Source organism: Glycine soja, chromosome 10 (assembly GCF_004193775.1).
Source record: "Glycine soja cultivar W05 chromosome 10, ASM419377v2, whole genome shotgun sequence".
Classification (NCBI taxonomy): Eukaryota; Viridiplantae; Streptophyta; class Magnoliopsida; order Fabales; family Fabaceae; genus Glycine; species Glycine soja.
Window position 1 is genome coordinate 11,871,661 of NC_041011.1, and position 27,968 is coordinate 11,899,628.

General features: G+C 33.0%; 1 protein-coding gene and 1 pseudogene across 1 annotated transcript; both read right to left on the reverse strand.

Moving 5' to 3' along the window:
* Positions 1-365: 365 nt before the first annotated feature.
* Positions 366-2,004, reverse strand: LOC114369424 (xylulose 5-phosphate/phosphate translocator, chloroplastic-like). Its single transcript, XM_028326658.1, has one exon. The coding sequence runs from the start codon at positions 1,814-1,816 to the stop codon at positions 557-559; it is 1,260 nt and encodes a 419-aa protein (XP_028182459.1). The 5' UTR covers positions 1,817-2,004; the 3' UTR covers positions 366-556.
* Positions 2,005-10,796: 8,792 nt separating this feature from the next.
* LOC114371410 overlaps positions 10,797-27,968 on the reverse strand; it is a 59,188-nt pseudogene continuing 42,016 nt past the window's right edge.

A 27,968-nucleotide genomic window follows, 5' to 3' on the forward strand; every position in this document is an offset into this window, starting at 1 on the left:
ACAGATTCTTTGACCATGGAAACAAAATGCAGTATGAGTATTTGGAAAAATATTCTCACTTTTGCTATGCAGTCACTAAATGAGAAATAGGCTTGACGATTTGTAGTACTAGATGATAACAAATCCTAACTAAAACGATAGTTGAAGAATATCATCTGTAATTACAATAGCTAGCATCAGATGATCAGATGAACAATATGAATGTGGAAATAAATTTGGATGAGACAGACACAAAATTCAGTCACTACACTTTCAGCCAACAGGTGAATCCTATGTAGGCTACCTGAAGCAGTAAAGAAACATTGAAATTTACCATCATATTGCAGTCAATTTCTTATATCCTTCCGATCTATTTAACATAAATCAAGCAAGAATGAATTATATTAATGAAAACAAACCAAATAAAGAAAAGGCGCTTTAAAATGTCAATAGAAAAACCATAGCAATAGTTCAAAAGAAGCCAAAATGGAAGATCTTATTTAAAGTCTAATTCTAACAGGGCTAAGCGTAGCACTCAAATAATCAAACAGTTTTTCTCTCTGATACTTCTTTTTCTCTAACTAGTCTTTTCATCTTCAATTTTCTGTGCTTTCTTTTTGGATGTTGCCTGAGAATACAGGAAAGTCCCAAGAATTGCAATGGCGGATCCAAGGCCGTTAAGAGGCCGAACCGGATTCCTGAACACCAAAACTGAAGACACAATCACCACCACTCTTTTCATTGTGTTCCCCACAGAGAAAGTCAATGGGCTAATCTCATCCAGTGCTTGGTAAGATGATTGGTTATAAAGATGGTAGAACACCCCAGACACCAACACCCAAGTATAAAATGTGGATGCTTTACCTATGGCTTCAATTGCCTTGTAATACCCTGGGATCCACTGAGACCCTTCTACAAAAATAGCCACTGGAAACAGATAAAGCAATGAAAGTATAGTAATCCATCCATACAAGTTCAATCCATCAACTTCCTTGAAATTCTCTAAACTTCTTTTAGAGTAGATGTTCCTCAACACAAAACCAACATTGCTAATAAGGGCACACCACAATCCTTGTACATTGAAAGACACCTCAGTAACAGCAGCCAAAGAACAACCAAGCACAATGGGAATAATTGAGAGCCAAACCTGAGTGGGGTACTTATCACCAAGGACTGAAGAAAATATGACAGAGAAAACTGGTTCAGCAGATTTGATGACATGTGTGAAGGAAACAGCAACCTTGGAGAACGAAACACAGGCTGATATGTGTCCTATTGTGTGGAACAAAGCAGGTCCAAGGAGAGCAATGATGAAGGGTTTTGAGATTTTTGGACAAGGTTGGAGCTTCAAGGACCAAAGTACCAGCATCCAAATGGACCCAACAAAGAGCTGAAAAGATGCAAGAAGCCATGGGAAAGGGAATATGTTCAACACTTTCTTGTTGTAAATGTTGAACACAATGTTTTGGAAGTACCATAGCCCAAACACAAGACCAAGTTTGAGATTCTTAGATTTGGGGTCAGTGGGGGTTACATTTTCTCCTTCAGGATTGGCTTCTGACGCAGCTTTAACGATTTCGTATCTGGGTTTTGATGAGAGCTCAAAAGGGTGTGAGAGAAATCTGCTGAAAGAGCCTAACTTTGCGATTGAAGGTTGGATCTGAGACGTTGGAATAAAGGAAAGTTTGAAACTTTTGAGAGGAGTGGCTCTGTGTTGGGCCTCAAATCTTCTGAGAGGGTTGGGTTTGAGATTGGGAGATGCATTGATGAAGAAATGATGATTGGGTTTGGAGGAAGTGACAGGGGATGATGATGGAATAACATTTGAAGATAGCATTTCTTTTTCTTTTGTGGCTGTTCTTGCTCTCAGGCACAGACAATTGAGACAATGGGAAGGGGAACTGAGAAATACTATGAAAAGGGAACAAAAAGACAGATTTGAAGCTTTAAGAGGCTTCCAATTCCAACTCAAAGGGATTGAACTGAAGTCCTTTTAAGTGTACACAAGAGGATCTGTGTCAAGTGTAAACAAGCCCTTCCACAAAACCTAGTACAGACGAAGCCCAAAGGTATAATTTTTGTCCCTAAAATGAGTTCAGTGATTTTTTATATTCTAAAATCTTAAAAAAAATCCCATTTTATCTCCTTCTCCAAATTATTTCTCCATTTTCTTATTTTAATTAATTTAAATGAATATTAAATAAATTAAAACAATAAAAAATTATTAAATCAGTGAATTTAATAAATGTGTTCTTTATATGTTTGTGTTAATTACACTATTATACTTAGTTAACACAAATAACTAATATGGGTCGATAAAAATAAAAAATAAAGAATAAATTAATCATAAATTTTTAATAAAAACTACATAAATTATAACAATAGAAAAAAATCTGGTTGCCTTAAACTTCTAGTATTATTAAGACATTTGTTAAGTCAAAAGACATTTGTATCTTAAGACGAATCATAACCTTTAATTATTTTGATTAGATGCAAATAAATACACAAATCTAAAGTTGTATCATGTGCATTATCATACTATGATTCTTGAATATGCATATGAAGTTTTAGATGGAAGTAGCTATATATCATGATTTATTTGATACAATATCTAAGAATACATTCAATTTAATACTTTGTGTTTGATATTTGGTTTGCAGGAATTGTCTTAAAAGACATTTGTTAGTCGTTACTCATGACTAATTTTTGTATAGAAAAGTGTTATAAAATGTTTGTCTTTTTCTCATTTTTTGGTTCTTTTTGTAGATTGATTATTAAACCCATAGATAGATCATTGATGTTAGTGCTAATGATACTTGAAGTGTTTACAAGACATACACATGACACAATTATTGAACCTTGACTTCATTGCTTCTCAGTTCTCTCTTCTATTTTTGGCTTTAGCTCGACTTGGTTTTTTTTCTTTTATCAGTTAGCTCAACTTGTAAGAGTGCTTTAACTGGCTGGTTTTGTCTTTGTCAAAATCCAATTACAGGAATTCATTGGATATTCATCTTGAATGATTGGAAGTCCACATTTGAGGGAATCATGTTTTCAGTGCATCTCTTTAATGCTTACACAAATGTGATGAATGTACCGTTCCATAATCAAACTTCAGTTCCACCATGGAAGAGCATTAAGAAACTCAAAGAAGAAAATTCAAAAATGGAGACAAAAGAGATGAATAAAATGACACCACAATCACACTTTGATAATCGTAAGTCCTTGGAAATTTGCCACAAAAATTTCAAGACACCTTGATGGGAATCAAAACGGTTCAACTCAAAAACCTAAGAGGAGCTTACTGATTCTCACAGATAAGCAAGGCTTAATCTTCACTCAACCACATCAAAACGGTTCAACTCAAAAAGCCATACCTAGGTATGACAATAAAAGTTCCTAAACAATATTTACGCGCAAATAAGGTCCATGTAAGCCCAAAATTAAGGAAAACACGCGAAAATATGAAATCAACATTTGAGAAGGTTCACGTGCATGACCAATTTTGCTTCATCAATTAATTCTTTCGTCGCAAGGTTCTTGGGTGTGAACAATTCTGCGAACTCAATTGAGCCAAATTAAGGAGTCTCGATGCAATCTCGATGATTCAGTTAATTCCTTCGTCAGTCCTTATCTCGATGGTTCAGCCCTTATCTTTGCCTCTTCAAGATCTTCAAGGCATTGCCATATTGATCTCCATGTTTCTCCTAGTTAGCCTTCTTAGTCCACCATCACTACTTCTCCTGTTCAGTCTTTCATATATATTCTTAGTGATATTTTTTTATTCAGTTTCCAGAGTTGGATTTAAATAAAACAAAATGAAATTTTGAAGAATAAATGTAACTTGAAAAGTAATTATTAATTTGAGATAAAACACGAAATAATATTATAAAGACACTACGTGTTCTAAAATAGTTAAAGTATAACAAGAGATGCTTTTGAAAATCTTTTATTGTTCACTGTATCGTAATTATTAATTACTAGTTATATTAATTTTATGAAATGTTTTACTGTAGCCCATAAAATAGTTGATTATCTGCTCGTACAAATTAGTGAAAGCTTTCATAATACATTCCAGATCTTAATTGAATTAATGGTTAAAACTTATACAGAATTTCACAAAAACTTCAATTAATTAAACTGTGTTTGAAATAATATTTTCACTTATAAATAAAGCAAAAGATTGGCAAAAAAAAAAAAATACAAGTATCACAACATATACTTTGTGGACCAGATAATTAAGCCAACGCCATAAAAATATTATCTCCTTACCTTAAAAACCCTGGTAACGATTTGGGAGGGGGGCATCTAGACAATGATTTCAATTAACGGTTTTACGGTGTAGGGAAAGGAATGAGAATATGAACAGCTTCAAATACAATTGAAAATAAATCTAATTTATAAAACCAATCCATCTGAAACTGGTTGAAATATAGGCATGGATTACATATATAAAAGTGAAAATGAAAAAAAAAAAACATTAATCTCTTCTCTTCAATGGGACATGTACATCAAGATCGCACAATGGTACTATTTTCTTTCTAGGCCTACAACAGATTAAGAATGTTACATAAAGAAACAAAGCACTCGAGACAAGAAAAGGCGCTCGGAGTGATATGCATACATACAATCACAAACAGCATATACACAACACAGGCAAGAAATTTAATTTAAAATTGTTTTGAGGGTATCCAAAAGATGCCCCCATGTAGCATTCCTCCAACTTCAATATCATCCAAGAGAAACCCAGAATCAGGGAGGAGAAAGCTCTTCTAAGATTAGAATTAATCAAAATGTTCTCCAGTCCTAACATACAAAAGCCTCCTGCTCGAAACTGGAGGCGCCAATCCTGGGATATCCCTAATATATTTGTTGTTGGGATTCACAATCTGCAAAATATCAGATTTAGTTGAAACGGATATCCCATCTTCGTATTACGAAATAGTAATACGAAAGATTTTGGTATTACTGATGTTCATGATGACGTGTCACATAGACGTTTCCATCTTCGTGCTTGTCTATTAGGATTTTTTTCTGTCACGATGTTTTCCCTTTTTAACTTGGTCAGCCTCAGCAGAAAATTAGTGACGTAAATCAACACCTAATAATAATACTTCATCCATATCAGGTATTGCTCCGAGTACATTAGGTGTTGGGATTGGAGCATCATATTGCTGTGAAGAGATCATAGTAGGCCATGAAAAATTGGGATATGTCTCCGCAACACCACCTAATGAATGTTCGCTTGCAGAAGTATCATTTTGATGACCTTCGAATGGATACTGAGAAAATATTGGTGGTGTGTAATACATTCCATGGCCACGCTCTACCATCTGTGGGTACAAATATGGTTCCGCTTCAACCGCCTCCCTTCATCTGGCTATGCCTTGAGTTTCAACACTTGATTGGAGAATATTAAACTTTGGGTTGGAAATTCATGTTCTGTTTGTGGACCATGTGACAGAGGTTCAATGATTCTCTTTTGCTCTTCAGATAAAATTGTTATTTTCTTCACATACGAATGTCTCTGCATCTTCAGCCTGCAATTATTAGGTGTTCAATTAATGGACTAAAATTTCATAAATAATTTGAACTTAAATATTAAGAAAAAATTAAAAAATATCAATGTAGCTGTGTTTTCATTTTTAGGGTTAACAAACATCTTTCTTTTTTGCCTATACCACACCATATCGTCGAAGTTAAAGCTCAGTAGGCCTTCTTGTCGAGAATAACCGTCGATCCTAAAATCAGTCTGATTGTTCCATTGATTGATTATTGGGCCTAACAGTTGCTCATAATTTTCATCATGTTTTCATTTCAATGTTATGCCATGAATATTAAAGGTTGCGAAGGATACTGTGGGGTTGGTTGTTGCATTTCAAATTATCTCAACACTCTATTTGGTGCCATTCAATAACTTGGAAACAAATTAGTGGCACTACCGCGCACCACACTACACTTCCAACTAAATAAATTGGAGGCAACACTGACATAACATTTAGTGTGTAAGGCTCCCACACAAACTACATATAATTCTTATGTTGTTTATTTTCAGTGAAATATGACATTATTTATTATTTAAGCAATACAATTAAATGTTCTTATCTCATGTCGTTTTATAATATCTAATTTACGACGAAAAAGTTTCAAATCATCTTTGCCGATATGTTGATTTTTCCTTCACAGCCACCTAAAAAATTATAAATTAATATAAGTTACATTATTAATTATTTTGAAATGAAATCTAATTTTTTAAACGACTAACCTGTGTCCAAGTGGTTTATTTTCGATTAGTGGAGGAGTCCTCTTTGGAGCCAAACTTGTACATCGTTCTCATGCCCACATTTGTATTAAGACGCACATACCTCCAATTGATTTAATTTTATAATCGGTGGCGCTGCACATCTCTCTATATAAATAAGCAAGTATGGCAGCGCTCCCCATGCATACGTGCTGCACTCTCTAAAGTCCCGTAAAAATTACAGGTACCTTAGGAAAACTTTGTTACTGCCTTTGTCAACAAATAAGACACCTCCAATGAATCTTAGGATCCATGCACCTGTAAACCTTTCTACCTGTTGTAAGTTGTCGTCATGGTTGTTTAATTCTAGAAAATAATGAGTCAGCCAACTTAATTTAATCATACTACCTTGAAGTTCATCTTCTTCTGGTCTGACCCCTAACAATTCTCCACATAAATCAGCCCAATTAATGGTGACACATCCACACGGAGACCTAATAAAACAAATGCATCTTGAAGAATAATAGTGCACTCTTTGCATCTCATGTGAAAAGTATGTGTTTCCAGGCTCCATCTTTCTATCAAGGCACTAATTAATATCACATTTATTTTTAAATATCCCATTTTCATAATCCAGTAAAAACCAGATTGCCGAAGTAGAGAAATAATTTCGTCAGGTATTTCTTCTTGACCCTGATATGTGGGGGCAGCTCGTCTAATGTATAATTTTCTATCTTCTTCCTCATTTCAAATATGTTGTGAAACATGCTTATCTTGCATCCATAACACGTCACCATCAACTGGACTAGATTTAATTTTTATATTTAATGAAGATAATGAAAAAGATGTCATAAATATTGCTAAATAAAATATAATACAATAAGTGACCCTTACACAAAACAAACCCCCAATGGAAAATGTTTCAAAACGGACCCTTATTGGGAAAAAGTTTCTAAAAAAACCCTAAAAGAAACTTATTCCCAATAAAGGTCTATTTTGAAACATTTTCCATTGGGGGTGTATTTTGTGTAAGGGTTTTGTCAAGGAGCATGGCGAAATACATATTTCGCCATTCCTGTCGACGAAACAGTGCATGCATGTCGCCATCAGGTGTGTCAGTCTACAACAACACAGGGTTCACGTGCACGAAACAGTGAGTGCATGTCGCTAGCTTCACTGGCGAAACACATGCAGTGCATGTCGCCATCGACACTGGCGAAATACCAGTGCATGTCACCATCCTCAGTGGCGTAACACATGCGGCGCATGCCACCATCCACATTGGCGAAACACTAGTGCATATTTTCACGTGCATGCGTTTCGCCATCCGTGCCGGCGAAACACCATGCAATAGCCTTTTTAGGAAGCATAACCTTTTCAGAAGCGTGGTTGCAGGCTTGCAGGCGTAGCCATTGTTTCGTTGAAGGTGGGAGCGACCAACTCCATTTAAATTTCGGTCCCCACCCTCTCCCCCTCCCCTTTATATAAGATCCTTCTATGGTGCAGAATACACACACTGCCTTCAAGATTTTCTACGTTTTCTACCTTCAAAGCGAATTATTCCGCGGGTGGTGGTGGCGAAACCCTTCAAACCGGTAATATATGATATGTATATTTGTCGTCCACTTCAATTTTTATATTATTGTTACCGAAATTATTCATCATATGTTTTTATACATATATATATGTGTGTTGGTGGTGCGTTGGTGTTAGTGAAACTTTGGTAATATATTCATCCCGACAATTTTTATATGTATATTTTGTGTTGTTGATATTTAAATTTTTTGTTTTTGGTATTATAGAGGTGTATGATATATTTATTTTACATATATTTTTTGGTATTAGTTAACTATTAATGTGTTAATATTATAAAAATGTTAAATATTTAAATGTTTATATATATATATATATATATATATTCTATTATTTGTTTATTAATTTTGTGCATATATTGAATTTAGTTTTTATAATGTTTATTGTGTTATTATTTGTTTAACTTCTTTGCATGTATTTTAATTTATTTTGTATAATATATTTATCATGTCATTAATATTTTATATATATATTTAATTTAATTTTTATAAATGTATTTAATTTTATTATATTATGTACAAATATTTTATAAAAAAAATTGTCACTTATTGTATTATATTTTATTTTACAGTATTTATGGCATTTTTTTCATCATGTTCATCAAATATAAAAATTAAATCTGATCCAGTTGATGGTGACGTGTTATGGATGCAAGATAAGCATGTTTCACAACATATTTGAAATGGGGAAGAAGATAAAAAATTACATATTAGACGAGATGTCCCCACATATCAAGGTCAAGAAGAAATATCAGACGGAATTGTTCCTCTATTTCGGCAATCTGGTTTTTACTGGATTATGAAAATGAGATATTTAGCCCAAAAACACATACTTTTCACATGAGATGTGGAGAGTGCACTATTACTCTTCATGATGCATTTGTTTTATTAGGTCTCTGTGTGGATGAGTCACCATTAATTGGTCCCACAAACCTTAATTGGGTTGATTTATGTGGAGAATTATTAGGGATTAGACCAGAAGAAAGTGAACTTCAAGGTAGTATGATTAAATTAAGTTAGTTGGCTCAGCATTTTCCAGAATTAAATAACCATGACGACAACTTACAACAAATAGAAAGGTTTACAGGCGCAGGATCCTAAGATTCATTAGAGGTGTCTTATTTTTTGACAAAGGCAATAGCAAAGTTTCCGTAAGATACCTGTAATTTTTACGGGACTTTAGAGAGTGCAGGACATATGCATGGGGAGATGTCGTACTTGCTTATTTATATAAAGAGATGTGTAGCGCCATTGATATAAAATTAAATCAATCGGAGGTATGTGCGTCTTAACACAAATGTGGGTATGAGAACGATGTACAAGTTTGACTCCAAAGAGGACTCATCCGCTAATAGAAAATAAACTACTTAGACATAGGTCAGTCGTTTAAAAAATCAGATTTCATTTCAAAATAATTAATAATGTAACTTATATTAATTTATAATTTTTTAGGTGGTTGCGATGGAAAAATCAACATATCGGCAAAGATAATTTGATACTTTTTCGTCGCAAATTAGATATTATGAAACGACATAAGATAAGAACATTTAATTGTATTGCTTAAATAATAAATAATGTCATATTTCACTGAAAATAAACAACATAAGAATTATATGTAGTTTGTGTGGGAGCTTTATACAGCAAATGTTATGTCAGTGTTGCCTTCAATTTGTTTAGTTGGAAGTGTAACGTGGTGCGCTGTGGTGCCACTAATTTGTTTCCAAATTATTGAGTGACACCAACTTGATAGAGTGTTGAGACAATTTGGAATGCAACAACCAATTCTAAGGTGTCCTTCGCAACCCTTTAATATTCATGACATAACATTGAAAGGAAAACATGATGAAAATTAGGGGTAATTGTTAGGTCCAATGATTAATCAATGGAACAATCGAGTTGATTTTAGGGTCGACGGTTATCCTCGACAAGAAGGCCTAATGAGCTTTAACTCCGATTATATGATGATGTGGTAAAGGCGAAAACGAAAATGTTTGTTGACCCTAAAAATGCAAACACAACTACATTGGTATTTTTTAATTTTTTTCTTAATATTTAAGTTCAAATTATTTATGAAATTTTAGTCCATTAATTTGAACACCTAATAATTGCAAAGTTGCAAAGACATTACGGTACATGGTGTCTCTACAAGGGAGAAATACATGGAAAGTGGATGATCTAGTGCCGTATGTGGAGAAAATAACCATTTTATCTGAAGAGCAAGAGAGAATCACTGAACCTTTATCACATGGTCCACCAACAGAACATGAATTTCCAGCACAAGAGTTTAATATTCTTCAATCAAGAGTTAAAACTCAAGGCATAGCCAGACGAAGGGAGGCTGTTGAAGCGGAACCATATGTGTACCCACATATGGTAGAGCGTGGTCATGGAATGTATTACACACCACTAACATTTTCTCAGTATCCGACACAAATGTATCAGTATCCATTCGAAGGTCATCAAAGTGATACTTTTGCAAGCAAACATTCATTAGGTGGTGATGCGGAGACATATCCCAATTTTTCATGGCCTACTATGACCCTTTCATATCAACATGATGCTCCAATTCCAACACCTAATGCCCCATTAGGTACTCAATGAAATGTACCCGGAACAATACCTGATATGGATGAATTATTAGGTGTTGATTTACATCACCAATTCTCTGCTTAGGCTGATCAAGTTGAAAAGGGGAGACATCGTGGCAGAAGAAATCTTGATAGACAAGCACGAAGATGAGAACGCCTATGCGACACATCCTCATGTCATCACGGACATCATGACTATTGATTTTCGTATTACTATTTAAATATTTTACTATATGTTTTTAATTTAAATTTTAGACTTCTATTATCGTTGTTATGAATATTTAGTAATGGATGCAGTTTATGTCGTGCACAAAAATATAATAATAAATAATTTTAAAAACAAATTGATCATGGATAGCTACCATTTCATTGAAGTAGACAAACAAAATACATAAATCAATTAATTTGACAACTTCCACATTCAGATTGCATTGGACATCGATGCCTGTTGTATCCTTCTCTTCCACTACATTTTTGTCGGTGCTCAAATGGTTCGAGCCAATCTATCTCATTCCTTATCCTTGTTGATTTTGGCCGACCTTTCACACGAATTGTACTTGGATCAGGAATAAGTGTCCATGAGTCATTAGAAGAAGGAATTGCCGCTTCATTCCTAATCCTAAGAGGCCACCATTGTGCGGAATAAGCTTTTAAGATGTGGTCATTTGTGTAAACATCTACATATTGGAAATAGTTCATGCTCACGTAACCACATGCAGCAATAATGTGTGAACATGGATAGTGAAGTGCAAAATACTTTCCGCATTAACAATAATGGTCATTCAAGTTAACTGCCAACTTTTGTCCGCCACGTTGCGTTATAGGATTGAAGGTCTCTTCTACTTCAAACCTTGTCGAGTGGATATCATAGATGCGAACGATGTGCGAACAAGCTTGTTCTTGATTTTTTTGAAGTTCTTTAACAACCTTAGAACAATATATTTGTCCAGCATTTAATTGTTTTTGGGCTTGGCGACCATGATTAACAAAGTACTTTCGACACCTACTATATGTTGATTGCACCAAAGTTGTTATCGGTATGTTGCGACAATCCTTCAATACCTTATTTACACATTCTGAGAGGTTAGTTGTCATATGACCATATCTACGTCCTTCTTTATTATAAGTCATGATCCATTTTTCCTTTGAAATGCGATCAATCCATGTTGTTATGTAAATACAGATAAATGAATTCCAACTCGTTGAGAATCACTGCAATCATGTCATTGGTACTGGTACAAATTCCATGGAATCAAGCATATGTCCACTTTATATATAAGGCTTCATGACATATCATGTGATGTTGAATACTGGTTGGGTTTATAAATTTTATACCTATTTGCCCCCCTCCCCCCCCCCCCCCCCCAAAAAAAAAAAAAACATGTACTCAACCTAAAAGAGAGGGTATCCTAGAACCCTGATGAACCCACTATTTGCTGAAATTATGTAATAGGATCTTGGGAGAACCACACCACAAATGCTTGGAGAGCCCATAGCCTTATAAACCCCACACTAGAATCCCATAATAGAACCAACTAGTAAAAGAGAGAGAGAAAAGTGAAGATCACTCAACTTGCCCGTTGGTTAGAAGTTAGAACCCTCTGTTGGTATCCCTTTCCGATACACTGACAACCAGCTCTGCTACCAATTGATAAGTACCCAAGCACATGGAGAACCCACCCTTAAAATTTGTTAAGGGAGAGAACCAAGCACTTAAATACTCCATCAAGCCTCCCATACTACTTAATATTGAACTTGGACACCCCATAATGCCCAAGTCTGATAGAGGACCTAAGGATTGATAAGGTTCTTGTGTTGAACCTTAAATTCATCTCAAGGAATTCCGATTCTTAGTGATGAATTCTCCTCAACTTATCAACCCTTAGGGATTGTGGTATTGTTCTTTCTATTTCTTGCCTCAATCCATATTTTTTCCTTTTTCTTCTACAAAATTTCCTAGGTTTTTACCTATTTGAGATGCTGAAATTTGATCCATAGAGGAGTTCACATGCCCTTAGAAAAGTTAGAGTAACTGCTGCCATTTACCGGGGCTTCCATTCAAAGCTCATAACACTTCTCCTTCCGACTTTCCAGCAACGGGCAGGTGTCAAACTCTATACATCATGTTACACTTAACAGAGTCCTGTGTTTTTAATAAACAGTCGCTACCCCCTGCTAATCAAAAGATAGGAGAGCACCCCTGGCCCTATCAGTTGCGCAACCCAATTTGCCCAAACATGATTTTGTAACCTTAGCAAGATAAAAAATAATTATTGGTACTAATTTATATACTAGAACGTAGAGTAAATTCAAATAGTATACCAAAGCATACTGACTATTTATACTCCTCCCATACCAATAATCTGTAAGATCATGTACCGCGTATCCATACAACATATTGAAAGTATTGTGAACCCAGTAACTCATGATTATCTAGATGATGCCATGGCAGCACTAAAGAGGGGCAGGAATTCATATTCAACAGCAAAAAGAGACAGAATAAAGGATGAAAAAAGGACGTGTTGAGCAAAAACAAACTAACACTGGAATCATGGTTGCTACCAAAAAAGCAGTCAACATATATAGATTAAAGGCCTGCCAACAATTGTGTTGGAGCTACCAAAAAACTGTTGGGTTGCTAAGCAAGAGTTTCTCAGGAAACGCATCACTGCTGAAGATGGGTGGTGGTGTTAGTGTGAATGAACAGAGAAGCAAACTTGTCCATAATTCTTTGCAGAATGAAGCGTAGTCTAACAAAAAGGAAGGCATAACAGGATTTAATGGTTTGTTTAGCCATACAGGCCATGACAGCCATCATTACTCTGCTATTTTCTTGCAATTCAAGCTGCTATTGCCACTCCACAAAAATGTAATGTGACAATACACTAAAGCAAAATTTCCTAAGTGATGGCCATAGGAATTCTATGATTTGTATCCTTAAATACATTATAGGAGTCTCATACAATGAATCATCTATTAAACTATAGGGTCTACACAAATTGTCAAATATTTAAATGTTGATTAGGCCGATGCTCCTACTAATAGGCAATCAATCCACTTCTAGGTATTATATACTCATCATAATGGAGTCAAATATCAAGTGAAGAAGTAGAATACCAGCTCATGGTATCCATCCCTTACAAACTCATTTTTCCAAAAGCAACAACTTAAGGAGCTTCAATTAAGGGAGACATCTTTTCACAAAATCTTTAAGAGATCCTTGGATAAGTTATCTTTGCAACAAGCTTGGTGCATATGACCCTTATGTCTCCATTCGAGAGGGACATCTAGACACACACACACACATATATAATAAAAGGTTACTAGGAAAAAATATCTGACCTGATGCCAATTGAACATTTTCTTCAGCTATAGGTTCACTTGCTCCTGCTCCCGTGTCAAAAAGTTCAAGTTTCTTGTTACCAAGGGTATTCATGTACCTATCAATATCATTATCAATCATCAAATCAAAGTAATAATATCAAGTTATAAATCCTCCTTTCAAATGGCCAAAAGGAGTATGCTTCTACTTAGGTGTTAAAAATCAAAAAGAAAAAATTAAGTTTGAATTATTGGTTCACCTAATACCAACAGTGAATTTTTATCATGATTTTGGAAGTTGAACATGCTAACACAGAAAATTGGTATTAATCATAAAATTTGTTCTAAAACCTTCACCCAAACCAAGTACAACTGTATGTTAATGAAACAGTTCTATTAGTTAGCAGAAACACAACTATATGGATGAACTTACGTTTTTCTCAATGCCACATATGAGTTTAGTTCCTTGATCTGCAAGTGAAATGTATATGAGAAAACATAAAGAATAAGTTGCCTATGTGCAAGGCATGCCAATATGCAATTTATGACTGTGTATCCATTAATAATATTATATCCCCTCCCCCTGTCCACAAAATTGATATGCCTGCCAGATTTGCTGAGGAAATGGAAACTTAAGAGGTGTCCAAAATGGAGGTTGATATGATCAGAGTAGTAGCATCTATGGAGAAAAAGATGAGTGTGCAGAAAGCAACAGTAAAAGAATTGTTAATGCAAATTGCAACATTAAAAAAAAAAAAAACAGAGAACTCATCAGTCATCACAGTATCACCTCATAAGCTGGAAAGGAACGAGTTAAAGGAAAAATCTAGAATAGTTGGGAAGAAGAGGATATATATTGAAATTGACAAGGAGAAACATTTTCAAAATATGGAAATGGAGAACTTAGCCAATTAATGGTACTCCCGACTTCAATGGGACAATCTATAAAGCTCTGTAAAGACTCCAAGTATGCAACAGGACTGTTCCTTAACAAAAGAAGTCCACAAGAAGAGGAAACGTTTGATCCAATACAGGTTTACATATAAAAAAATTCTCTCACCAACAAGAAACCAAATGGACTGTTTAATCTGAAGCACCTTCCAACTCCATTAACCAAGTTTCACATAATTCTGCAACACCAGACATGAATCTACTCATCGCAGCATACAAGAATAAGATTATAACATCTAAGAACCAACTATAGCTTTTATAAACCATTCATTATTCAGTCCAACTCTTACAATGTTTTTACCTTCCAATAGAAAATCATCAACCCCTAAATTCCCCAAAATAAATATATAAATAAAACTACTCCATTGACCATGATCATCAAATGCCATTGAGAATCATTTAATCATGCAAATTATTAATTAATTAGTCAAAAGTTGAAAACATTATAATGTTGAATGTCAAATTTACAATCCATGGAAGACATTGCATTTCATTCAAAATTTTGCAGAGCCATTGCCCCATATAAAAAAGACAGATTTTGGGTACTGACCATTGATTGTTTTTCATCATTGAGTTGCTTGTTCACTTCTGGGAGATTCCTTCCATCTTCATCTTTAATTTCACGATCAAATTCCTTTATCAGCCTGGAACAAGATAATATACTTCATGTCTCATGAATGCAGGGCATGTATTGAATAAGGAAATTGAAAAATAGGTCAAAATTAATTGTAATTTTACTTTCTTCACCACTAGCACATGGCAAAAGGCAAGTGAATTGTGAAAGAAAAATTTTGGACAGCACATAACTACAATGACGAAAGAAATATCAAGTTTTAACATTGCTGTATGCTTCCTATATCATCATCATTCAAAACCTGGAATGTTTGCATGGGGATAGGATGTAAATTTCAATTACTCCCTCGGGTCCTTTTTATAAGACCCAAATTAGAAGTTAGGTTGGTCCTCTTTATAAGAAACATTCTAGAATGTCTCTTGCATTAATTATGGGTCATTTTTCTGAGTTCGTTTTTCTAACTTTGTCTTGTATAAATAACATTTTGAGGACTCAATCAACTTACTTTGACTATTCACATGCATAGCCAATAAAAATTAAAGCAATAAAATATATTAATGATGGAAGAGATTAAGAGAATAAAAACTAATAAAAATATTTAAAAAGAAGTAAAAGTACGTCTCATTAATGTTAGAGATAATTTTGAAAAAATACATAAATTCAAGACAAATTTAATACCATTAAGTATTAACTACATTAACTAATTTCCTTAATCTTGATAAATTAGTTAATTTGGTCTTATAGAAAGGACTCGAGGGAGTACCAAACTCTTAATGAGAATTAGTTGAAAAAAAAAAGTCCACCATGCTAGGGAATATGGAACAGAAAACAGATTAATTTGATATTTAGGATGGAATCTGCATTGTAGAAACTCTAGAGAAGAGAAAAGGTATTCGTATATTGCATTTAGAGAATATTACAAAAGTCACTGAGATCTCTTACCGGAGCAGTATTTATACTGCTGAGATTCAGTTGTAACTGAAATCTAACTAAAGCAAACTGTCAACCAACTACAGTTATAAAACGAACCAAAGTTAGTTACTCATATACACTTGCATGCATTTCCTTACTCAGAGTTTAGTTGCTACCAAGAGATACTAAGACGATGACAATATAAATCATGACTTACCTTTTGCACTCCCTCATCTTGTCTGTAAGTTCTTCCAGCTGCTTACTTTGTCTATTGGAATCTTTAATCTTATCCAGCCTCTCGAAGCCATTTCTGGATACACATGGAAATACCAAATTCTAAGATAAAATTTTACAATGACATGAGGTCAAACCATAATGATGATGGAGGTTTCCCTGGTGCCCTTTCTTTTTATGAGGATTCTGGTACTCTACTTAGTAGCCAATATTTGACCACGTGTCTTACATAGTTGAAATGAAAATACAATTAAATTATTTTTCTTCATTAGCTTTCATATTTTATATTCAGTTGATCTTTAGTTTTGAGGATCAAAATATTATTTATTGTATATATATGTGTGTGTATGTTTGTCTATGAGTGTGTGTGAACTCTTTTTGTTGAGAAAAACTCAAGTCTCACATCGGCTAGAGATAAGACTACAATAGAATATATAAGTGGTAGGCAATCCTCACCCTAGGAGTTAGTTTTTGGGGTTGAGTTAGGCCCAAACCCACATTCTAAGAGCCATGTTATCCATGCACCAAGCCTTAAAAAGTGTTGGGTGTGAGGGGGTGTATTGGGAAAAATCCAAGTCCCACATTGACTAGAGATAGTGTCAAGATAGAGTATATAAGTGAAGGGCAACCCTCATCCTCCACGTGGGAGACAACTTTCACCCTATGAGCTAGCTTTTGGGGTTGAGTTAGGTCCAAACCCACATTCAGGCTCTAATCATCTTCTCCAATCCCAACATAATCATCATCGTTATTATCATATGGTAGTGGAGTATCTCGCTCTCCCTCTTCCCCATCAAATGTCTCAAAATTGATCATGATTTCTTCTTCTTCAGATTCAAGATCAATATTCTCCTCAAAATCTAGATCCTCATCATTTTCTTGGACTGCTTTTTGCTTCCTTGATGAAGATCCAACAACCATTGCCTATTTTTTAGAAGTTTCGGCAGCAGCAACACTTGTTGTTTTTTGCTTTTTCCGCCTAGTATACATCCTACACTCCAACCCCCGAAGCCTTTGCTTTTTCCGCCTAGTATACATCCTACACTCCTACACTCCATCCTTCATTGTTGTTGAAAGACTTGATAATTATTTCTTTTGCCTTGTCCATTGCTTCATAAATATAGCCCATGGCTGGTTTCCTTTCACCATCCACAAGACGAAGCACTTTCACAAGTGGAGCCATGACTTAAAGAGTGTAAACCACACTATTCCAAAAAAAGGCATGAGCACTACCTTTGCAGCTTCTTTTCCCTTAGGCTCCTTAGATAGCTTGTTCAGGGTCCATTCATCAGAAGTAAACATCTTTCTAATATTGGCTTTCTCTTTATGGAGTCTTTCTAAGGTTAGATAAGAAGTGGCAAATCTAGTAATAGCATGTCTCACCAATTTCCTCTTGTTTATAAAATTTCTCAACAAACTTAAGGTACTAGAATGGGCATAGATAAATCCAACTAGATTAATTTCCCTTCTAATTGTCTTCCTTATCAAGGGAAGCTTCCCAATATCTTCAAGCATCAAATCAATACAATAAGTTGCACCAGGTGTCCAATAAATATGTTTCCTTTTCTCCTCCAACAACTTACCCGCTAAAACATAGTTGCTCCCATTATCGGTTACAACTTGAACAACATTCTCTTCTCCAACTTCCTCCACAATGGCATCAAGCAACTCAAAAATCTTTTCACTTGTCTTTAAAAAATCAAAGCCATCAACAAACTTCAAAAACATGATACCAACTTGAGAGTTAATCAAAAAATTAATGATGCATCTTTGTTTCCGATCAGTCCATGCATCGAACATAATAGTACAACCATACTTGACCCATTGCTCCCTGTGGCCTTTCATCAAATTTTCAGTATATTCAACTTTCTTCTTCAGGAGTGGAACTCTAATGTCATGATAGCTAGGAATGGGCAAATGTGGCTCATATTGACGAATGGCTGCAACCATATTCTCAAAGCTTTTCAATTTAATGAGGTTGAATGACAAACCGCTTGGTACCAAAAGCGAGCAATATGTTTATGCACCTTCAATACTTCATTCTTATCCATTGACTCTCTTATGTTCATTTGCCTCAACATCTCCATTTTTCTCTGATTGATTGCATTTTCTGGATTCTTACAAAATTTGTCCATTGGTCCTTTTTTAGTCTCACACTTTGTCTTTGCACTTGCAGTAGCATTACAAGAGTCTGCAAACTCATCATCTTCACTTCCATCACATCCAATTGGTTCACCAAATTCAAAATCTCTTATATTTGTCATATTACCACTGCCAGAAGTACTGTAAGTGGTCCCACTTTTTTTGGTAGTCATATATTCCTTCAACTCTTCGACTACATTTGGTGGAGTTTTCTTACAAGATGCAATGTTACCCGACTTCCCAATCAGGTGTTGTTTGGCTCTGGTTATTCCTCCCTTTGTGATTTTTCCACAGAAATTACAAACAATTGTGTTTGTTTCTCCTTCCACCAGTGGATGACAATATTTCCAGCCTGGGTCTGTCTTATTTTTCCTCGTTGCACTTGTAGTAGCAACATCGGATGATGGTTCAGCCATTTAAAAGAGGACTGAACAGAAAAAAAATTATGGTGTCAAATAGAATAAAAAAATAAAAAAGGGACTGTCAAAAGTAAAAAGAAAGTGTCAAATAGCAAAAGGAAAAAAGAAAAGGTAAGGAGTGTCAAACAACAAAAACAAAATTAAAAAAAAATTAAAGCTAGCACGCACCACTTCGTAAACGCCACGATGTTCACTGCCTTTGTGAGGGTAGTCGCCGCCGTTCGTGCCGATGCTTGTCACCACCGTGGGGTCGTCGTTGCTGGCTGCGTTCTGCGTGCGGGGGGTCGCGACTGGGTGCAGGGGTTGCACTTTTAGTTGGAGGAGGGCTGCGTTCTGAGTTCTGATTCAACCTGCGTGGGAGGGGAGGACTGCGCTTTTGATTAACTTACTGGGTAGGGTTGGGTCAGGTCAGCCCAACTCCTACCGCGGAAAAAAAAACAAAAAAAAATGTTATTTCAGCCATGCCGCCATAACCGCCATGATAGCCATGGCTATGGCGGCCGCCATGGCGCCGTCATTCGCAACCCGCCACGCCACCGCTATTCGGTGGCGTTTTTTCAAGAAACCGTCACGCCTTTCCACCATGGCCGCCATTTGACAACACTGGTCCCAACAAATCAAATAATATTTTCATCAATATAATGATTGATTTAAATAAATAAAAAATCGATGTAATATACTTCGTTATAATTTAAAATATGTCACCACACCGTCTTTCTTTATTGATATTGTTAAACAACCAATATAGATTTTCAACGTGAAATGTCATCTTTGTAGTATTGTTAGCCTTAACTCAATCACACTAAGGTATCTTCCCGTGTCCCTAGGAGACAAACTAATTACTTTTCTATTAGGAAATAAACAACTTAAATGATTAACATAGTGTTAGAAACAATGCTATAAAACTCAGACCAATGATTGACTTTATAGAATACTATGTCAATGGGTTACAACCTGAATTAATTAGTGAGTTATTAGTTGAATTTTATGATCTAGACTTATACACTTTTTTCCCCAAATATATATCAACAAATCCATACAGTGTAGTGGTCTAAATTTTGTACGCTATTAGGTGCTATGTTAATTTGATCCTTGCCTACTTTAATACCGCTTGCTTTGTACATGAAAGAGTAAAACAAGAAAAAGCTAGCAAACAGGGACTGAGCCAGCCCCCCTCCCGGGGGGAATGTATACATATATAAATTTATACGAAATATTATTAATCTATATATCATAAAACATTAATTACAATAACAATATATATAAAATATATCTTTTTGAATTTTTCATAACATAAAAAATAGATTTAAATATATTTTTTGTTCTTACAATTTAGTATTTTTTTCATTTTTGTCCCTGTAATTTTAATCATTATACAATGTGTTTGTTTTATTTTTTATTCTTAAAAAGCTTTAAATAGTGCTTTGAATAGTAAAAAAAATGTTATGTAAAATTCTTTAAGAACGAAAATGAAAAAAAAATACTAAATTGTAAAGATAAAAAAGATATTCAAGCCTATAAGTATCTATAATTAAATTTACACTCAAATTTTCAAATCAAGTTTATAATAAATTTTCTTTGTTGACGAAAGTTAATAAATAAATTTTAATTTTCAAATCAATTAAAACTAAATCAGTATAAATGAAAGACTAATAAAGTTATTTGATTTCTAAAAAAAATAAAGTTATCTTATTGCAAATGAAACTATTTTTAACTTTTAAAATAACAATAACTAATTATAAAAATAAAATATTACTTGAACAATTACAATTGAAATTTGTATCTTATATAAGTTAAAAAGAATGCAATTATCTCTACTTTAAAGTCTATAAAGAAAAAATAAAAAAATTATTTAAAATAAGAAAAATGTCATTATGTTAAATACTGTTATCTACAAAATTAAATCTTATTAAATAAAAAATAATATTAAAAATATAATCTATATATATACCAAAAAAATATTGCAAAAAATTAGGGGAAGTATCTTTTTGCTGGGAACATCATCAACAAAAAATTATTATGTTCACTATTTTTCATCCACCGATGTAGAAAATTATCCAGTTTTCCGTTCTCGTATGAGGCCGGAAAGTTTATTGGCAATAGGTTGGCAGAAGAATTTTGAAGGGTTATTTGATTCATTTTTTTTATAGTTTTATTCATAAATTAATATTAATTTATCTTCGAATAAATTTGTTTATTTTCTTTGTTTCTATCCAATATTTTTTTAATAGAAACTAAGAAAAAAAAGAAAATAAATTATTATTTGAATATTCTTGAACCCAACTAGAAAACGGATCCAATACTTCAAAAAAGAATTAAGCTTAGAATCATATGAATGAAAATCTCATGCAAGCACGAACATCCATCCCTCACACATAGGACTCTAGAGGGGAGAAGGCACGGGTACTAATCCCCTTTTCTTAAAATTTCTCATGTACATTATTAAGTAAAATCAAGTAAAATTAAGTAAAGTTATTTCTCACGGATTTCTGGATCTATCCATCCAAGAGCACGATAGAAAGTTATTATTACATAGACTATATTGATTTAAGAAAAAGAAAAAAAGTTATTACATAGAGGTGTTTTAACCTAGTTTGATGACATCAACATCAAATCAATAACATATGATTCTAAGAATTAACTCAAATTGGTTAGTACACCAAAAATAAAAAAAAAAACTAGAATTGGTTATAAGTTTTTGTTCCTAATCCATCTGACCAATTAGTTTAATAACACTAGTTAGAACTTAAAACATTCGAAATACACACTTGAATCTTGAATGGACTAATCATACACAGTCTTTAGGCTGGTATCTGAGGCTTAATAATAATAATAATAATAATAATAATAATAATAATAATAATAATAATAATTATTATTATTATTATTATTATTATTATTATTATTATTATTATTATTATTATTATTAGGTTAAACTACTCATTTGGTTCCTATAGTTTCATGATTCTTACCTTTTTAGTCCATATAGTTTGAAAGTGGTCTTTTTAGTTCCTATAGTTTATATTTTAATTCTCGTTTAGTCCTTATAGTTTAAAAGTGTTCTTTTTAGTCTTTATAGTTTGTATTTTAATTCTGTAATTTAAAAACTATAGGGACTAAAAAAGTAAAAATCATGAAACTATGAGGACTAAAAAGACCACTCTCAAACTATATGGATTAAAAAAGTAAGAATCATGAAACTATAGGATCAAATGAGTAATTTAACCTTATTATTATTATCATTTAAGGAAATGCAGTTTGTATAAAATGTTAAGAATTTAAATTTAAGCAATTTAACTTTTTTTACAAGACTATTATTTTTGTTTTGTAGATCATTTTTATGTTTTTTTTGTGATATTAAGTAAATATTTACAATATTAAAAGAAAAAAATGATCAATTTTTATCTTAGCAAATTTCTATAATAAAATTAATGTTAAGTAAATATTTTAAAAATGAATACGTAGATAATTTTTTTAAAAAAAATTATGTTTTTAAAATTTATAAAATGAAAATAATTAATATTAATATTGTTAAAATAACAACAGAGACCCGTGCAATCCACGGTTCTAAATCTAACCCGATTGGATGTGGATCAGTCGTTACTCGTTAACGTATGCCTTCAATAAATAGGAAACTATAAAATAAATTTGATCAAATCAATGAAATGCTAAAAGATTTTCAACTCGTGTGTTTTTTATTTAATATATATTTATGAATGTATAAGTAGTTTCATAATCAGTAGAGATATTATTATTCATCAAATGTCCACATCATGTCATATAAAATATTCCGTGGATGGAAAACGGGAAAAGTGACCAAATTCAAATTCCATTCGAATTCAACTTTTCATAAACTATAGGATTTATAATACGTAAAGTAAAAACGAGAGTATTTATTTGACATTAATTTGAAATAAAATAAATTTATAAGATATTTTTATTAAGTTAAAGGTGAATAAAGCTTTACTTTCTAATTATTTTATACAAAAAATATATGGATGATAATTAGTGTATAAATCAATGATAATAAATATTTCTAGTTAGTGTTTTTTTTTACTGAATCTAATTAGTGTACCTAAAAGTAACAATATTGAATGAAAATGTATAGTTAAACATTTTCAAATATTAATAAGTAGTGGTTTTTTTGTGTGAATATATTAGTAAGTAGTGGTGAGCATTACTCAATCCGGTCCATTAACTTTTTTTACATGAAATTGAGAGATGTGCTAAGACCAATTGAAGGGAGCAATCCTAATTATAGATTGACACTACAACCTTTAATAGCCAAAATAACACATTCCAATATGAAGTGCCTTTGCACAACATGTGCAATATAGTCTCCAAGTGTCCTTCTAGGATGTTCTTCTTCCGCCATTTCAGGCTCCTCAAAGATAGGAAGAGGTAAGAGTAATGGCAAGTGTGGTGGAGGTGTAGGTTGTGGTTGTGTGGTGAAGAAGATGAAGCTTGTCGAGTTCTTTTCTTAGCCCTATTCTCTTTTTGCTTTTGCTTCTTCCTTAAGGCATTGTTTCTTCTACAAGTTCTTTGAATCTCTTGATCCAAAGGGACTAGATCTTCTTAAGAAACTCTACCTCATACATGGAACAAAGCAACTAAAGAACATGTTAGCAAAGTACTCAAGAGTAATATAAAAACAGAATTTAAAAGCAAAGAATTGAAGAATAATGAATCATTGCATAGAATATGAAATTAGCATAAGTTGCCTAATACGAGAAACAAGTCCCCGACAATGATGCCAGAAAACTTATTACATCATTGACAAACGTACCAATTAGTGTAGTATTTTCAATAGTAAGTAGAAAGACTGTCTCCTCAAGGACTTGTTTGTACTAAGCTTTTTTGTGTAAACTCAACAACTAAGCAATGATAATTTCTTCTTTTGAGATAAGGTTGCAATAAATTGAAGTTCAGCTCTAAAATTAAACTACTAAAAATAAGGTACATTCCACAAAGACAATATATCAAACAGTTGATGTGCGGTAATTGGAAACAACAATTAAACAAACTAGTTAGGGTTTTTAGTGGTACTTGGCAAACATCTCGATAAAAAAAATGATTTTTATCTATTTAATGAGAACCATAACAATATCTCAATCCACTCAAGTCTTCTAACCTTGATTTCTCAAGTAAAAGAGGCTAAATCACTTAACTCTACTCCTAACTCCTAAGCAAGTTAAGTTAAATGATTTATTTAAGAGAAAGGATTGCCAAGAGAATAATAAACATTACTTTATCCCCAAATGAAACATTCATTATATAGTATTCTCAAATCTCACTTTTAAAGCATTTTCTAATGACAATGAAACATACAAATAAGTGTTTGGGTGATCAAGCTAAGAACAAACATTAAAAGCAAAGAAATAACATTATTATTGAATAATCATTAAAAAGATAGTAGACATAGTTACATGAGATTTGCTAGTACACAAAATCCTCAACTTCAAAGAGATTAACTCCTCATTGTCATGAGAAGCTACCAAAACATACAAGGGAAAGTTAAAAAAAATGGAAGATTGGTGAAGGAAGTAAAAGAGAGTAAGTTCTTGAGTCTCTAACCGCTACACACGCAACCCTAGATTGATATTGAATGTCTCCAATGATGAGTGGATCCAAATTCCATGCAATATCTTTGTTTTGTTGTTTCCTCATTAAAGCACACTAAGTGAATTTTTCATGGGATCACTTTTTTTCTTCTTCCAAAGAGGTTGCCTCACTCAACGAGCCTTGATGTTGTTGACATGGCTTCTTCAAGCGAAATCTGCTAAGAGAGATAGACTTCTCGCTTAGCCACCAGCTATCACGTGTCTTCTTCTAATATGGTTTCCTAGTTAAGCTACTTGGCAAACTCATTGAGTGATCAATTTTCCCTTCCAAACCCTTAATTTCTTTCCAGGTGCACTAAAATGACTAAATCACTGTAAAAACATGTAAAAGCTAATATATTTCCTAAATTTTAACTATATGAAAATATCTAACTAATTATATATATTCTCTAACTTAAACAAGGGCAAACTTAGCTACGATTCAAGGAAAAGTGAGATAATTGTTGTGAAATAGATTGCAAATATAGGAATGCACAACCATTATCAAACTCCCTCAAACTTACAGCTTTACTTGTCCTCAAGAAAAAGTAAAATAAACTAAAATAAGTTAGATTAACGACAAGACTAAGGACTAGGATCAATTACAATTCCCAAAACATAACCATGCTCACAAAAACAAAACAAGTTCACACAATCTCAAAATCACACTTGTTATGGTGATTTTGATATATAGAATCATAAAAGAAATGAACTCAAGAGTTCAAGGGATCAACAAGAATGGCAATTGGCAATGAAAAGATAAAAAATACAATTCATTTCTCACAAGGCTAGTATTTTACTTAAGTACACAAGTGTTTCAGCTGCACATGATATTCAATCAATCCCAATTGGAATTACACAATCCCAACTTTGCATACCATCTCATTCAATGCAATTGCACACACACAACACGGATCCCTAAGGACTTTATTAAAGTTGTAATTTGGCTAGGCTACAAAGGAAAATTGTTTTTTTATATCCTAGAAATCAAAGCACCTAAGGATCTAGGAGAACACTAACTAATTTCCTTTTCAATTCATGAGACAAACAATTCCAAACACTGTTTCCCAACATTTTATTCACAAATTTAAAATAGCAACAACAACTTGAAATTGTTTTTGAATTTGATTGATTTTATATATTATTTTAAACATTGTAGCTTTCCCAAATGTGTATGCTTTTGTTTTACAACAATCCCTTGAGCATTACAAAACAAACTCCCCCAAATTTGGAACAAATTTGCCTCAAACCATATGATATGCTTTTCTATTCCCTAAAGTAAGGTAGACTTTTTTTTCCTTTTTAGGCTCAAGGATTCAAGTACAAACTCATTTATTGTTTTTGGGTCAAAGGTTAATGCAAGGGAATTCATAATTAAAAAGGTTTTTTTTTTTTGCTTTAAATGGCTGAACATTTAATTAAAAACACACAATGCCTTAATCATATCCACATAATGGATGCACTTAAACAATCTTCAAAGAATCATGCAAAATCGAGTGTGCAAAACCAATGGAAAAATAAAATACAAATATATTTTACTTACAATTATTTTAAGTAGTTATGAAGGTACATCTCATTTTGGAGTTTATGTAGAATGACAAAAAAGAGTGATGGAAAGGAAAAAAAAGTAAAAGAAAAGAGAGAAAATGACATATGATGAGTGATATGTAATTGAAAATATAAAGAGAAATAAGAAGAAAATTCAATGAAAGAAAATATATAAAAATATGAACATAATTATTATATTAATATTCTATATTGTAACTCTACTTATAATCAACATAAAATTATTATAAAATTGAATTTATTTTTTTGGATTTATTTTGTTAGAAACATAATTTTATCTCAAAACAAATGGGCTAAAGAAAATAAGGTGACCTTAAATATCAAACTATTATGTAATACATAATTGCATGATAATGATTAATTATAACCTTGTAAAATTAATTTAACTTTTTAAAAAGGTTTAAGTCTCTAATTGGTTCTTGAAATATACTCAAATTTTTTTTGGGTCCCTAGTAAGATTTTTCTTGTCTTTTTGTCCTTGGATTTTTTTTTTAATTTTATATTTGATCCTTGCCATTAGGTTGGCTCTATTAAGTGTTGACACATGTGAAAATTTTTAAATTTTTTTGGTGGTTTTTAAAATTGGTTGTATTTATTTAAATAATTAAATTACAATTTTTTGTATTTTAAAATTTTCTAAAACCATTTAAATGCAACCACACCATGGACCAGTTGTTTTTTAAAACTTTAGATGTCATTTAAATAAATCAATAGCTAGGATATAAACTACTAATTATTATTAATTTAAAATTTGTAAATAATCAAGAAAATTGATTCTTGTTAACCCTAAACCTAAAGGCTTCTCCATCCTTTTGAATCATGACTGTTTACAAACCTTTCCTCGATGCTGATTCCAAACAGCACTCAAAAGCACCCTTTGAAGCCTTCGTTGCAGGCTCGACACCCCCCTTAGAAACTCGACTCCAAATATGTGTGGTATTCTGTTCTCAGTACATGTTTTTGGGTTTCTTGAGACCCCTAACTCATATCACCAACTTCAAGTTCACTTCTCAACCAATCACATTTCCCACTCGGATGAGGTTGACACATCACCTGACTCACCTTCATGTTGGCTCATGATCTAGGAAAGTGTACCTAATCTAGTAGTAAAGAAACAATAAGTATTATGTATTGTATTCACAAAGACTTGGTGTAATATTTATGAATTGAGCAAAAAATGTAATCTAAAACATTCACTACAGTGTGTTGTCAATTTGTTTTAGTGAGTGAGACAATGTTTTTCAGTTTTTAAAAGAGAATTTTGTTGTAGCAAGACCCGAGTTTGCTATAGCGAGAAAATAACAATTGGTGGATTTTGAAAAAAAATTGGAGCAAAAATGGAAATCAAAGAAAAAAGGCATTGCTGACTTGAATTCCATAGCATTCAACATATGGAAGTCAATTTCTAATCATTTTCCTAGTTCAATGCAACCAAGATTCAGCTCAATTGATTAGTCCTAATTCCTTAGGTGATTAATCTTTTATTCCTAAGCTAAATTCCTAATTCCTTAGGTGATTAATCTTTTATTCCTAAGCTAAATTCCTAATTCCTTAGGTAACTTAACCAAGAACTCAGAACATGAACAATGAATCTCTTCAATGCAAAAATTGATTTCATTCCTAAAATTAAGCTCTCACACAATTCCAATTCAAATCTAGAATCAATTTTTTTCAACACAATTCAATTCCTAAAAGCTAGTTTGATCAAGCCTAAGCATGCATTTAAGCAAATATTTGGAATATGATCACATGTATAACAAAGAAAATAAATCAGAAAATGAAGAATCACATACTTGGTTACTATTTCATTCAATTAACAACTTCAATGTTTAGCTCCAATGGATCTTGA

Excerpts from the sequence above, each read along its gene's own strand:
- LOC114369424 (XM_028326658.1), bottom strand. The coding sequence starts at position 1,816 with ATGCTATCTTCAAATGTTATTCCATCATCATCCCCTGTCACTTCCTCC.